The 14689-nt window shown below is 54.4% G+C and overlaps 1 protein-coding gene across 7 annotated transcripts in view; it reads left to right on the top strand.

The window, feature by feature from the left end:
* DENND1A (DENN domain containing 1A) overlaps nt 1–14689 on the top strand; it is a 496671-nt gene that overhangs the window by 457484 nt on the left and 24498 nt on the right. For 5 of the 7 annotated variants that reach the window (XM_032865818.1, XM_032865820.1, XM_032865816.1 and 2 more), the window contains one exon: nt 12914–12970. The exons of the other annotated variants lie outside the window; for them this stretch is intronic. In XM_032865818.1, the coding sequence (XP_032721709.1) occupies nt 12914–12970 (57 nt within the window). The remainder of the gene's footprint in view (nt 1–12913; nt 12971–14689) is intronic. 7 annotated transcript variants of the gene reach the window in all.

Raw genomic sequence — 14689 nt, 5'->3', positions numbered from 1 at the left:
CATGGTTACAGCTACTTTCTTGGCCCTCCCCGGCAGGCCCCAGTCCCGGACTCCTTCTAGGTGGAGCCCAGCTTGCACTTTCCAGAAAGTAGACAGTTTGCAGAGGGACGGTAGGCTGACTCTTGACAGGATGGTGCCTGGAGAGGCCAGGCGGGCTGAAGTAGTCAGTGGAAGCCAGGAGCCTGGGACTCTCCAGGTGTGCTCAGCAGGGGATCATTCTCGCCCCAGATTGGGGTGCAGGGGTGCGGGAGGGAAGCTTCTTCCCCCAGGTTGTCTACCAAACACTTCCATTCTCCCAAGCCACAAGGACCAGCTAAAAATTCTTCCCCTGCTGCCCTCCTGTCTTTGTGGCTAAAAATCCTAACTTTTTTGCCAGGCAGAGCTCTGAGTTATTCTTTTATGCCCTCTTTAATTCCTTCCTTCACTTATTCAACTTATAATGAGGGATGTCGGCTGCCAAACCCTGCCCCAGGCCCTGGGGTGACAGAGGAATAAGATGTTGCCCTGCCTCCTTGGCCCTCATTGTCTGGGAGAGACAGTCGGCAAACCGTATGGAAAGAGAAACGGACCTGAGTGTACTGGCTGGAGAGGGGCCGTAAGGTGTCTTGGGAAACCTAGGCAGGCTTCTCAGAGGAGGTGACATTCCTGGTGGATCTCGAATGGGAAGTTTATATTAGGTGGAGCCAGAGGAGGAGGGCATTCCAGGTGAAGAGAGTGACATACATAAAAGACAGGAGAGGCTGGGTCTTCAGAGAAGAGGAAGGGCTGATGTGGGGAAGCAGGAGGCCAGGGGGCAACCGGCGAGGGCTGGGAGCCAAACTGCGGAGGTGGGCAGTGCCACAAGAACTTGAAATGTATCTTGTGGGTGTCAAGGAGCCAGTGAGGGTTGTGTCTGAGGGAATGGCATCTGGGAAGATGGATGCCGGGCCCCCGTGGGAAGGGGAGGAAGAAGGTGAAACAGGGAGGCTGCTAATGAGGCTGCTGACTCGCGGTGGGAGCTGGTGGGCGTCTGACCTCGGACCCCATTATGGCAGTGAAGAGAAGGGAAAAATTTGAGAGATCTGGGTGGTCTGCTGGCTGCTCTCCGTGGAAGCTGTTGGTGTCCTTCCTTAGAATGAATGAGGCTGGACGCAGACTGCGGTTCTCTTCCTCCAGCCAACATGCTCTGATGAGATTTGAGGCGCCATCCATGACCATGGGAGCCCCGTCGGTGTCAGGGCCAGTGGCCATTGCCCTCTGTAGCCCAGGGTGAAAGTTCTGCTGAGGGACAGAGGAGGAAATAGGGTCCAGTGACCTCCACCCTCTCTGTCCTGCTTTTGCTCCAAGGCTGTCTCCCACCCCCCTTCCTTTTTCTACTTTCTCTGGGTCTTGGAACCAGGGTAGCCATAGCTCCTTCCAGCCTCTCCGCCATCCCAGGGTATGGAGCGTTACGGCTCCTGCTCTCCGGGTCGCCAGCTCTCTGGTGTCCCGGGTCACCTCTGCCACGGATGATGTACGGTATTATGTTAAGCCAAGTTTACGGGCAGCCCCTTAAAATGCAAGCCACTGCCCGTGATGGATGGAGAGCAGGCGCTGTTTAGCCAACCACTTTCGGTTTGTTGCAAACCTGCAAGAACCACACACAGGCGTCTTGTTAGGCCTGTTGCAACAAGGACCCCATAAATAAATAGCAGAGTGCGTCTTGGTGCATCAGGGCTGGAGTATGGAAATAGGGGCACTGTATAAATAATACATATTTACAAAACAAATATATCAGTGCGTTAGCATACGCAGCCATAACCAAATCACCCAGCGTAACAACCCGAAAGGCTCCGAGGGTCGCCCACGTGGTTGGCTTCCATCCATCAGTGTGCATCAGCATTAGAAATGACCGCCAGAGGGAGGGGGTCCTCCTGCCCGCTGACCTCGAGGCCTTTGAATTGAGGCAAATGGTGGGATCGCAGGTGGGCGTCCTGACACACAGCCTTCCTGCCAGGGTCTGAAGCCTACCACGGCCGTGTGTTCCTACAGATGTCTTAAGGTCTGCCGCCAAACAGAAGGCTGATTAGCACCAAGTTGCAGGATGTAATGGGGTGCACCTCCAGGAAGACGGCTGGCTGGAGGGGAGGGAGGGGACCGGCAATGGACTTTCAAATCATGCAGATTTGCTTTGGCTTACGAAGAGAACCCGTGGTGGACTTTCCAGGTGACTGTCACCGGAGGCCTGTTCCTTTCAGCCTTTCACCCCGAAGGCAGGGCTGGGTTCTCAGAAAGGCAGTTCCCCGTCTCCGCTGCCCCTTTCTGAGCCGTGAACCCCACTGGGCATCTGGCTCTAGCATCTGGAGTTCCGAAGAAGCAGCTGACAGAATGGCCACTGGAGTGGGCGCCCCTCCCCTCGCTCGTAATGGCACAATGCTGGATTTCAGTATTTTAAATGAAAAATATATGCAGTTAGCTGTGCGCTGACAATGTCCTTGAGGATTTGACAGTGAGATTTTCCAGCAGTTGGTCTTCGTTAGGAACCTGGCGGTGTTTAATAAGGCAGTCGAACTGCTGGCACCTTGGGTTCCTGTTTGTTCTCCGAGGGCTCTGGGGCTGCTGCGGTAAGCACATCGACCAGAGCTGATCATTACAAGGGCGTACGCCACCATGAATAAAAATGTCACACGTTTTCCCATCTCACAGCGGTACAAAATGTCAGTCCTGTCAAACACACATTGCGGGGAGCTGTGTGCAGTCCGTACAAATTGGAGAGCTGCATATTCCCTCAGCCTTCTGATATTCTTCATTTGAAGCTGAAGAAAAACAGTTGTTAACCTATTAGCTAGGATTTTAAACTCTGCTGAGGCGGTGGAGGGGTAGACTTTGACACAGATAGAAATGTATTCCAGGGTCCAGGAATTTTAAAACCCCGTTCTCCATCCATTTGTTACAAGGGAAGAAAAAAACCCCTCTGTCGAGTGAACCTGACTGTCTTTCTTTAACAGACACACTGGGGAAATTTGGGGAGGTTTCACATCTAAGCTTGCTGTGGCGTCCCACTTTTGCATTCCACTCAGAAAGTCTCCTGCTTTTTGGGATGGCCCTGGGGCTCAACCTGTTGAACCAGGATACCTCTAGGTTGGGAGTTTTTCCTGATCAAAAGCATGCCAGGAAGGTTGCCAGCCTTCCGGACTGAGTGACTGGCATCCAGAGACAATGACTGGTTGGTCCCGGTCTGTGGAATGCTGGGAAATGGCCTCCCTGGGAAATGGCCTCCCTGGTCGTTTGGTAGCCGGTTCCACAGTCCTGGGCAAGCATGTACTTTGCACTTATCAGGTGCGGGCCTTGTACCGGAGCCTCAGGTCCAGGTGGGAAATAGACACAGCACTGCCTTTGAGGGGCTTTGACATGGCTTCCAGGGAAGGGAGAGACCCGAGGGATGGGCAGGACCTGTCGGGTAGGCGAGCGCCAGAAGGGCACACAGGACGAGCACGTGATTGCAAACAGCAGTAGCACGTGAGGGACAGGGCAGGGTCTGTATCGGGGTCTGGCCGGAAGGGGCCGCTTGTGGTGGTGCGTCGTGGGGCGGGTGGGGGCAGGGCTGGCCTTGGCTGGCCTGCCCAGGGCAGTGTGTGGGACCATGACCAGCTTTCCAGGCTTCCGGTGGATGGGAGGCTGGGGCAGGGAGAGCAGTGTGGAGGTTGGCGTGGCATCAGACTCTGTCCAGAGGCTGCTGTGCAGTCCTCTGTGTACCACCGCAAAATCAGGAGAAGATTTTTATTTTCATTTGCTAGTGGCATTCTGCATGGGGTGGACATCGTTCTGGAGATGATAAATTAGCCTCGGTTTTGCTGAGCTGGTCCTGGCCCTTAAATGCACTGAGCAAACCTTCACTGAGGCAGGACACAGCCTGGGGAAATGCAGGTGGCAGCAAAGATGGACCCTTGTGTGTGGTCAGAACAGACGTAGCAGGATAAAAGAAGCTCAAAGTGGTTTCCGGGACAACTCCCTAAGGAGAGAGGAGCACCCTTGGTCTTGAGGGTTTAGGTTTCAGCACCTTTTCTTTCTGCTGTGCGTGTATTGGCTGTGATGGAAGGAGCGTGGGCTTCTTGGGGGTCAGGTCAGACACAGTTGGGCGAGGAGCCGGGCTCTACCATCCGTTAGCTGTGAGGCCTGGCCTGGATGAGTCACTGAGGATGTAGCCTCAGTTTCTTCATCTGCCAAAAGGGATTTTACCTTCTCTGCAGGGTTGTCAAGGTCGTGAGAGACCTTACGTGTAGAGTTCCCAGCATAGGACCTGGTCCACAGCAAGTGCCAAAAAACAGTGCTGGTGTGTGAGGGCCTTTTCTCTCCCAACATCTAGAAGCCCCTCCTCCTGTCCCCCACCTCCTGGGAATGTCACCCAGGCACCCTAGGCAGCACCTCCAGCTTCTATCTGGGCAGAGAATGGCACATGTCAGCCGTGCTCCCTGCCCAGCCACCAGCCGCCGCCTCTGGTGCCCGACCTCCGGCCGCCAGTGGATGCCACCTACTCAACCCCAGCAGCTGCACCTGACTAAAAACAAAAGGCTCCCCTCCCCCTCCCCACTTCTGGCCCTCCTCCCTATTCGCCCCCCAAGCGGCTAGGGTCACCCGGCCCCCTCGCAGCCTTCCTCACAGCTGCCTCGCCGCTTTTGTTCAGCATGTGAACTTCCCCATCAGCCAAGCTCCTTGCACGGGAAGTAATCAGGGATCCTGACAAGGCTTCAAACCACAAATGCCACTACAAATTAACCAGCACCACGACAAAATACTACTCCTGTCAACATCAGGGAGGAACGCGGTGCGCTTCAGGACCAGGCTGAGGTGTCTTTCAGCTCCGCACTCACTCACTGCAGAGAAAGGGCCTAGGACCAGCCTGCCAGAGTGGCCTCGCCAGGTGACTTGTTGAGGGGACCAAATCCTAAGTACACGCTCTTTGGAGACGATGGCTGACAGACCCCGAGGCAGCGGCTGCAGCTTTTCTCGGACGGCCACCATTGGTCCCCTTTCAGATGGTGCCTTCGGGCAGTCGGTCACAGGGCATGTGGAGACCTTCCTCTGGAGCCCGACAGCCACAGACGGAAGACCAGCGCCACCAACTTCCTAACTATGTCGTGCGAAGGTCAGCATGGGGCTTCCGGTTCCCCTCTAGAGAATGGGGGTCATGGTAGAGCCTCTCTCCAGAGTCTGAGGACTGACTGGGATATTCGGAGTGACACTGGCCCACAAAGGGTGCTCCAAGATGAGACACCACCCCCCACCCCACCCCAGTCCCTCCTTCTCATAAAGAAGCACCTCCTTGTCACCTGCTGTGGGCAGGTTGGAAACTTCTTCCTCAACGACAAAAGAGAAGTCCACCCTGGGCCACATCTTGTAAGAAGCGTCCCTCTGAGACCATAGCCCCGAGCTTAGAGCTACCTCTGCCAGTGCTTAGGGCCCGAAGATGGCCAGGACCCCGTCTGGGGGCCCCGGGCCGGGCCCCTCCAGCCACCCTTGCTGAAACTCTGAAGCCAAGGCAGGCATTTGATCCTCCCAACAAGCAGGACAGGCTCTCTGAAGGGTGGAGGAGAGGCCCGCAGGTAATGACAGTTGCCTGGGGACAGGTAGGAGCTGTGCCCGAGAGAACTGGTTGGGCATCTCAAAGGAGACGCTCCACACAAACATAGCTTCCATGCACTCCTTTTTGGAGGCGTATCAGAAAGAGCCCTCTTTTATTTCCATAGCTTGCATAGTAGCGGCTTTCCGGCCCCAAGGAGGAGAGCAGCCCTGCTCTCAGCCCAGAGGCCCTCTGTAAAGCCGCGGAAAGCTTTGTCTTCCTCTCCCAGCCAGCGCCGTTTCATGCGTAGGTCAGAGCATTGATATGGCTACTAGCCAGGAAAATTAACCAGGTGAACTCCTCCTTCGTTAAACAGTGACAGAGCTTAATCGTGAATTTTCTCTTCTCTCTTCTGGCAGCCTATCTGACTGGGCCGTACCCCTAGGACAGAGAAATCCCAGGCATCTGTCCAGCCTCCCCTTTGGGGACACCAGGGCCGCCTCCTTGTAGACTAGATAGAGTCTGATGGGGAAGAGAGAGCCCAGCATCATTCAGACACAGGACCTGAGACCCCCTTTGGGGCCAGCCTCAGAGGCCAGCTCTCATGCCTCCAGCCCTTGGAAAGGGGAAGTGCGGGGGCCCTGGCTGCCTCCCTTCCCCAAGCTTTGCGTGCACAGCCTTCTGCCCCAGGCATCTTTGTTCTTCGACCTCCTTCCCCTTGCAACCAGGCTCTCGTTGGCGTCTGGCCTATCTCCCCGCTGACTCTGACATTTCACCTTCTGTGTGGCCTTAGGTAGCACCTGTTCCTCCACCAGCTCCCTGCGCCTGCTTTTCCAGAAGCCAAACGGGGTTGCCGAAGGTGGCCGTGAAGGGATGATCCCAGGTGTGCCCTCCACGGGGACTGAGTAAATCTGTGCTTCACTTTCTAAACAGTCAGCCCCTCCCGCTTACATCGCAGGACCCCTGCCCCCGCCCACAATTAACTCGAGATGAGCTCTTTGACCTTCTTCAGAAGGCCCGTCATCCGCTGCTCTCTGTGACCGGGGGAAAGCCTTCGCCTCCCTGCCATCTATGAAATGGGGTAATGACCCTCATTGCCGTCCAGAGGATCCCCCTGGCTAGCGAGTGAGCTGGTTATGCACCGGCCCACGCAGGCAGGAGGTGCTTTGGCTCTGCAGTCTGTGCAGGCTGAACCTCCCCCAGCCCCTCTCACACACGCTGCACACTCTGCCCCTGGTCCTTGCCGCCAGTCCAGCATTTTCTCCCCCGGAGCCCAGTGCAGGGCATCCACTCACCCATGCTGCCCAGGTAATTAAGTTGCTATTCCAACACGACTTCCCCTCCTGACCTTTTGGAAACAATGTGTTTTGCTGCATCAACAAATTAACTGCAAATCAGATGCTGTCCTCATACATGCGGGTTTCATATCCAGTGAGCGCACTCACCTGGTCCACACAGCTGACTGATGCAAATGTCAAGGGCCGGGCATAGGCCAAAGAGTTCCTCTCCTCTTTGGGACTTCTGTGTCAATCATGCTTCCGGGCTTACCCTCTCACGTTTACATCTTGCCATAGTCAGGTGGCCAGGGGTGGTGAGTTCACAACTTAGAGGCTTGGGCAGGGCCCTGTGGCTTGGGGGAGAATGTCTGTCCTTAGAAGCCCACCCATCCTCCTCCCATCCAAGGACACCAAGGCCTCTGATATGACCCTCCCTGCCTAAATCCCTCCCAGCTACTCTCAAGAGAAAAGCCACATCTCTTAGCCTGATTAGTCAAGGCCCTATTATGTGACCTACCCCTCCTCCACCAACCCATCCAAGGTCCTGGCCTGCCTTGCCCTCATATCCATCCTTGCTCAAATTATGGTGGGCCACCATAGTTCCCCTCTACCATGCAATTGAACTCCCTCCCACACCCATCCAGTAAGCTCCTCCTCTGTACCCCCACAGACCTTCGCAACCCTCTCTCCCCGCTGCGTTGTAACCCCTTCGATCAGAGAGAGCCCTTGGAGGGCAGGACCATATCTTGCTGACTGATGTGCAGCGTACATACCATTTGTTAGATGAATGTTTGTTAGATGAATCCTCTGCCTCCTTTGGAAGGCCCTGGAAAGAGCTGCTCAAATAAAGAAGGATGGGGAAGATGTGAGTCACTCTCTCACCAGCCTTTTCTCTTAAACAGATCTCTAACAACAGATTCTAACTTCAAATGGGTTAGAAAAGCTGTATCAGAAAGGATTCCAGACGACTTTAGAAATTTGAGTTGACAAGGGTAGTGCAGTGTCCTAAGAATACCTGCTTGTTTTAGTTCCTGCCACTAGCTGTGTGACCTCATACTAGTCCCTTAACCTCTCTGGGCCTCCTGTTTCCTGCCACTGTAGCAGGGACATGATCCTCCTCTAACTTGCCTCACCAGGGGACGTGAGGCTCAAAGGAAAGAAGAGAAGCAGGAACGCTTTGAAAGGAAAACACATCATATAAATAAGAGAGATTATTATTAAAATCCAGTCACCTTCGACAGTGCCTTGCTGATAGCACACTTCCTTGGAAGACCAAGGTCTTCACATCCACAGGACTTTTCTGGGAAGATTTGTGAGCCCAACAGGGACAGAGGATTGGCTGAGGTCGTCGTCAGGGCCTGGGCCAGAGCCCCCAGCCAGAACTGCAGCCCTACACCATCCTCTCGCCGGAGCCTGCGACTCAGGTGTTATTCCTATTTTACAGAAGAGCAAACTGGGACTTAGGTTGAAGCAACTTACCCAAGCGGCAGAGCCGGTAGTGGACTCAGCTAGGAAATGGCAGAGCCACGTGAACCCACATCTTTCTAACCCAAAGTATATTTCTGCAGGTTTCAGCCCAAATACTCTTTGTATCTAAGTTTTTTTCCGTGATGTGCTTCAAATGCCACCAGACCATACATTTCTTAAGGACAAGAACTTTATTTTTTTTATTTATTTATTTTTTTCTGAATCTATGGGCCCTGACTTTGTCCCATAAACACACGCAGGAGGAATCTTTCCACTACGTGGGAATGAAACTGCTTCTCCAGTTGGACAGGACCTTCAGGAAAACAGGTGCATGTGTTGATTATCAAAACCTCCAACCCCACCATCGCCCCCCACCCACCCCAGCCCAGCTCAGAAAGTGCGAGATGAATTGTTGAATGGAACTCTTCTTAGCAAGGGATAGCCAAAGGCCCAGGCTTCTGAACTCAGTTAAAAAACCGCAGTCCGTGTAGCCACACTTTGATCCAGCCAGGGAATTAGGGTTCCATACGACGTGATTTCTGTGTAAAGGTGCCTGGACTTGGCCCTCTCAGTTCTCGGCTCCTTCCGAAGTGAGGCTCTCCTGGGTTTGCTTCCACCTCCTCCAGCAGTGGGAAGAGCACTGGATCCACAGTTGAGGCCTGGGACCCACTCCCGGCACTCTCCATTACCAGCTGGGGGCCATGTGTGGGGCGCTTTACCTCTCTGCGGTCTGTTTCCCCGCCCACAGATGGATGTGCTCCTTGCCACTGGGGCCACGGGAAGAGCTGAACAAGCGGGTCCGGGCCCTGGACTGTGGGGTGAGAGGCAGAGAAGAGTGAAAGTTGGTCTGCACCCTCAGGGAGTAGAGGGGCGTGGGGGTGCTCCTGGATCACCTGAAAGACTTTCAGGGTGCGCTGGCCAGATCCACAGCCTCCCCAGGCCCCACTCACATTGTCATAGCCCCACTTTCAGTTAGTCCCGATTCAGCCTCCAACCCTGGGGCCACGTTCTGGAAAAGGATGTGTTGAGTTGATCCTTCCCTGGCTTCTTACTTCACCTTCTCTTCCCACCCAGATCACCACCGGTCACCCCTGTGGCCTCTTCTAATTGTCCCCAGGGTACTCAGCTCTCTCCAGCCTGTGGCCCTAGCTGTCATCCCACCCCAGCAGTCTTGGGAAGCTGTCGCAGTGGTGTGTCCTCTGGTGCCTGACCCTGTTTACCCCAGCGGTGAGGCCCTGACAGATGGACCACATTACCCTTTCATAGTGTCTTTAAATCCCCCCAACTTACTCTGCTCGCTTCTAGGTCAGGTGTGATCAAGAGTCTACTTTCTTCCCATCATTGAACCTGCACTTCCTGGTGACCCTCCAAGGAAAATAAGTTAATTACAAAATCTGGAGAACTTCTTTTGAGTCTCTACACCTTCCCGGGAAGTTTAAGCCAAAAATCATTTGCTGAGCACCTGTTATGGACCAATACTGGGCTGGCCCCCAGGATAAACAGAGAGTTGAGATGAAGAGGCTTAGAAGGACAGCCTGTGTGCTATGTGATGACACGTGGGTGGGGAAGGGTAGGGAGGGCCTCCTGGGGGAGGTGGTGCTTGAGCCAGACACCAAAGGACAAACTAGAGGCACCCAGGGTGAGACAAAAGGAAATGGAAAGGTATTTTAGGCTAAGGACTAGCTTGGAACCTCAAGAACATGGGAGGCAACTCGGGCCAGCTGGACGGTGTGTTGGATCGGCTGGGGATGGTGGGACCCCAGGGAGATGCCGGGAAGCACCAGAGGTGAGACCACAGAGGTCTGTGGGTGGGACCCGGTGTCTGGAGGGCTTTGAACACTTCGGGTAGCATTTTTCAGAGGCTGTTAACGGCTAGTATAGGGAAAGCGAGTCTGGGTTCAAATCGATTGAACAAATAGGATGTAGAAGAAGAAATGTTAATAGGGTTTTGCCTGTTTAAGGTGGAGTTTTTTGGTTACATGACTTGGTAGCCTTTGCTGTGCTGACTGGCATTGTGAATTTCCAAAAGGAATAAGGCGATAGACAGCATTTCCTAGACTCATCTGGCTGGGGAACCCCCTATCCTTCCTTCATACAGTGCATCTCCTGGGATGCACTGGGAGAGGCTGGCCTTCCACTGGGGTTATTTAAGCTGGCAAGAGACACTAGTGGGCTTGTATTTTTTTTAAGTCCCCTCTGGAGCAAGCGTGGAGATGGATGGGGAGGGAGAGACTGGGGGCAGGGAGCCTGCTAACAGTGATAGTTGCCAATGTCCACTGACAGCCCTGTGGAAGATCGTGGCCAACATGGTATCTCTGAATTTTCCTGACAGCCCCCTTGGTGGGTGGGGCCGTGACCTGTATTTGTACCGATGAGGAACGGGAGGTTCAGATAGTTAAATCACGGGTCTGTAGAAACCCAAAGGGTAAGGGGGTGCTGGGGTTCAGTCCAAGACTGACCCCAGGGGCCATCCCCGGAGCGCTCTGCCACCCCCTGCCCCCAGCAGGGGTAGAAACAGCTTGTTCAGAGGCAATGAGCCTTGAGGATTGTGGACTGGAGCAGAATGGCCAAAGACAAGTGAAGGTGTGGGGGTCGCGTGACCGTTGGGGAGGCAGGTGTGGACGAGGCAGCAGCCTGTGCACCGTGCAGGTGGCTCCCCTCTCCCTGTCCTTTGACGCCCACCTGCTGAGCAGTGTGAGCTGAGGGGCTCTATCCTCTTTTGCCCCATACTTTCCCTGTAAACATGAAGGAGAAGAAATAGGGCTTAGTGGGTTGCCATGCTCATCGCACTGGGTGGCGGCCCCACCCCAGGAGGCCCCCAGCTGAAGGCAGGTCTGTGAGCGTGGTGTGGCCCACACCACCAGCTAACAGCCTGAGACCGGGAAGCCATAGTGTACCTCCCACCAGACGCGCTCTGCTTGTGCTGTGGGGGACCCCAGGACACTACTGAGTCCCTCTGCCAACTCTGCCACTGGCCCTGTGCTGGGCAACAAGGGTCCAGGATGCTTGAGACATGGCCCCTGCTCTCTGGGAGTTGGGTACCAAGAGTGAGTCCCAAGGCAGGTCTGGTATCTGAAGACTGTCTCCAGCCAAGCGAGGCTCTAAAGCACCACCGTCCAAGAGAAACGTGGCAGGAGCCTCAGTGCAAGTCACGTGTGGAATTCAGAACGTTCTAGTAGCTACATTAGAAAAGTAATAAGAGGGCACCTGGTGGCTCAGTCTTTAAGCGTCTGCCTTCGGCTCGGGTCGCGGTCCCAGGGTCCTGGGATCGAGCCCCGCATAGCGCTCCATGCTCAATGGGGAGCCTGCTTCTCCTCTCCCTCTGCTGCTCCCCCTGCTTGTGCATGCGCACGTGCTCTCTCTCTCTCTCTCGCTCTCTCTGTCACGGTCTCTGTCAAATAAATAAATAAATGACCTCTTTTAAAAAATTTTTTAAAAAGTAAAAAGAAACATGAAATTAATAGTAAACCACATGGCCAAATTGTTTTTTAATTCTAAGATAGAAAACCAATGTAAAAAAGTTACTGAGATGTTTTACGTACTTGTTTCAAACTAAGTCTCAGAAATCCAGTGTATATTTCATGCTTAGAGCACATCTTAATTCAGACTGTGGCCATTGGCTGCCAAAGTGGGCAGTACAGGGCTGGACTTTGTCAGATAACAATGCACCTTTGTGAACGGCGTGGCCAAATGGGGAGGAACCAACCAGAAGCCCCGAGGGATTTGCCGAGGGTCCGCAGTCTTGGTCTCAAGCGTGTACTCACTTTCCTTACTCTGCCCATGCATCTCCCACACCTGCCGGGGCATCTACACGGGCAGGCGGTTGAAAGGACAGGGCTTGACTTTTAAAATAAAGAATTAGAGGGTAGAGCCAAGAAGCTGTGCTCTCTTGGTTTTCATTCAGATCCTAATTTCAAAAGCTGAGTGTTTTGTACAATTTTATTTCTTCATCAGACATTTATTTTGCAAATTTTTTTCCCCCGAGGAATAAGGATGAGTCCCTCAAGGAAATGAACATTTGAAAGGAAGTGCAGGGGTCTGGTGGGAGGGAGACACTGGGTGGTAGATGCCACATAGCAGGGGGCATGGGGCAGGGGGAGCATTGAAGGCGGCATCTGACCTACCCTCTTGAATAATAAATGGACATTTACCAGGCCGATGGGGATGTGGTAGGTCCTTCCACACTGAAGAGCGGCAGGAAACAAGGCATGAGAGCCCGGGGCCATTTGAGGGTCTGCCCAGGTGAGCAAGGATGAAGGTTGGGAGGCACAACAGAGCCCAGGTCCCCGAGGACTCGGAGTGCCAGCCCAGAGCCTGGTTGCGTTGTCACCCGAGGAGGCAGGGGGGCACTGCAGAGGTCTCGAGGCTGGGGTGCAACAGGGTCGGCTTGCATCTTAGAAGCTTCCCCTGGCCTGTACAGAGAATGGCTGGAGGAGGTCCTGCTGGGAAATGATTACAGAGATCCAGGCCTCAGAATTGCACACGCAGGACCCGGTGACCGGTTGGCGTGGGGGTGAGAGAGCAGGAGGCATCAAGGATGTTCCTCGGGGTCTGGCTTGGGGAACCGGATGCTTCCTCTCGTGTGCCAGGTGTGCACATGCATGGGATCATTTCCATGTGTACTGATGTCTTAAGTTTCGCTTTAATGCAGCCACAAAGACTCCGTCCCACCCGCCCGCCGCCGCCCAAGATACAGCGCTCGAGGCCCGTGAGTAGCTGGTGGTTCTGCCCTCCCGCCTAACACTGCCTGAGCCGTTCTCTCCGCCTGACTAAACCTCGGGAGTTTGAATCCAGCTGCCTTGCAACACCAAACCGGGAATTGGGTTTTTCAGCTTCCCTCTCTGCGTGGCATGAACCCGGACTTGCATTTTCTGGGCTTCTCTCTCCTTTGTCCTGAGCCCGTCTGGCACCTTGCCGGTCGGAGCTATAGGTAGCCGCGAGCCACTGTGTGGTGTGTTTGCCGTGTGCGCATCATTTGAGCCCGTCTCCCAGGCTGAGCCCTATTCTAGCCAATGAGCTTCAAAGTCAAGCTCCAGCCGCCTCTTCCTCACAAAGGAAGCAGAAGTCTGGCAGCAGGGGTCTTGTTCCCGCCAGAGCCGGGTTTGGAAAGGCATTTGATGTCCCTTTTGCGAGGGCAGAGGCTACGCCCAGAGAATCTCGAGCGGCCTCGGGTGGGGACCGGCCTCACATAGAGCCCCCCCTTCCCCAATGAAGTGCCAAGTCAGGGTGGAAAAGCAGGACGACATGCGACAATCCCCCCAGCACCTGGGAACAGGGTGGGTGAGGCAGAGAGACCCCTCTGAGGTTTTTCAAGACAAATGCTACGGAAAAATCTGGGGTGCGGGGCCCCATTTTCCTTGGAAGTTCAGACTTTGGCCCTGCCGAGGCATAAGCACCGTAACGGGATCCTTTAAAGTGGGGAAACTTGCCAGGACCGTTGGGTGAGGGCTGTTTACCAGAAGAGGTGCTCTGCCTCGTTCAAAGCAGCCACCGCTCCTGCAGCCCAGCAAAAGAGGTCAGGTTCCCGGCCAGCTGTGACCAGAGTCCCCACAAACCCATGTGCCAACCCCTGCCCTCCCCCTGACCAAGGCACATGTCCACAGCCATCCTGTGACATGTGGCAGCCAAGGGGTGCAGGTGGCCCTGCCCGACTGTGTCTGTTTTTCTTAATCCACAGCGCACACGCCCAGCATCGCTTGGGTGGCTGCTCTCTGCGTGGATGCTGGAAAATTCTGTGGCACTGTTTTCCTTCCCTTCCCTCCCGTGTGTGGGAGTTAGAGGGCCGGGGGTGGGGGAGGATGGCGGGGTTTAGATACCTTCACCTACAGCAGTCGTGAGTCTGCAGTTCCAACCACGTGTGATGGATCCCTCCTGAACCCAGTCAAACCACAATTAGGCCAAACCCCATCAGCGAGGCTCCGGAGGGGCCAGCTGGAACGTTCTTGCTCACTGTCATTGGGAGGAAGGCACAAACAGCAAAAAGAAGCTGCTTTGTGGAACAGGAAGCCCCTCCTGGGTACAACCGCGTGTGATTTAGTGGGAGCTGCGGGATGAGGCATTGGCATGATGGTTTGGAGGGTAGACGGAGCTGAGCTTGGGGACCCAGGCTCTGGGACTTATAAGTACTGAAGCTCTGAGCCTTGCTGCTCTCTCCCCTGAATGCGCCTTCTGTCTCTCTGACATGACCTCATCCACAGACGCTTTGACAGTGAACAGAGAGGACAGTCCTAGAGCCTGATGCCCGGCCCGCAACAGAGGTTCTTACTCTTAATGGGTCTTTAAACCTTACAACTTCTAAGGAAGGACTTGGTTTCTTGGTGACTGTTGTTTGCCTACGAGTTTTTATAGTCAGCAAGTCATCCTAGCCGAGCCTCACAGTAATTCTATGAAGTGGGCATCATCTCCACCCATTTTAGAGATGAGAAGA

Source organism: Lontra canadensis, unplaced genomic scaffold, assembly GCF_010015895.1.
Source record: "Lontra canadensis isolate GAN:19392208 unplaced genomic scaffold, GSC_riverotter_1.0 scaffold30, whole genome shotgun sequence".
NCBI classification, from domain to species: Eukaryota; Metazoa; Chordata; class Mammalia; order Carnivora; family Mustelidae; genus Lontra; species Lontra canadensis.
The sequence above is the reverse complement of the archived record's forward strand: the minus strand, read 5'-3'. Positions and strand labels throughout refer to the sequence as shown.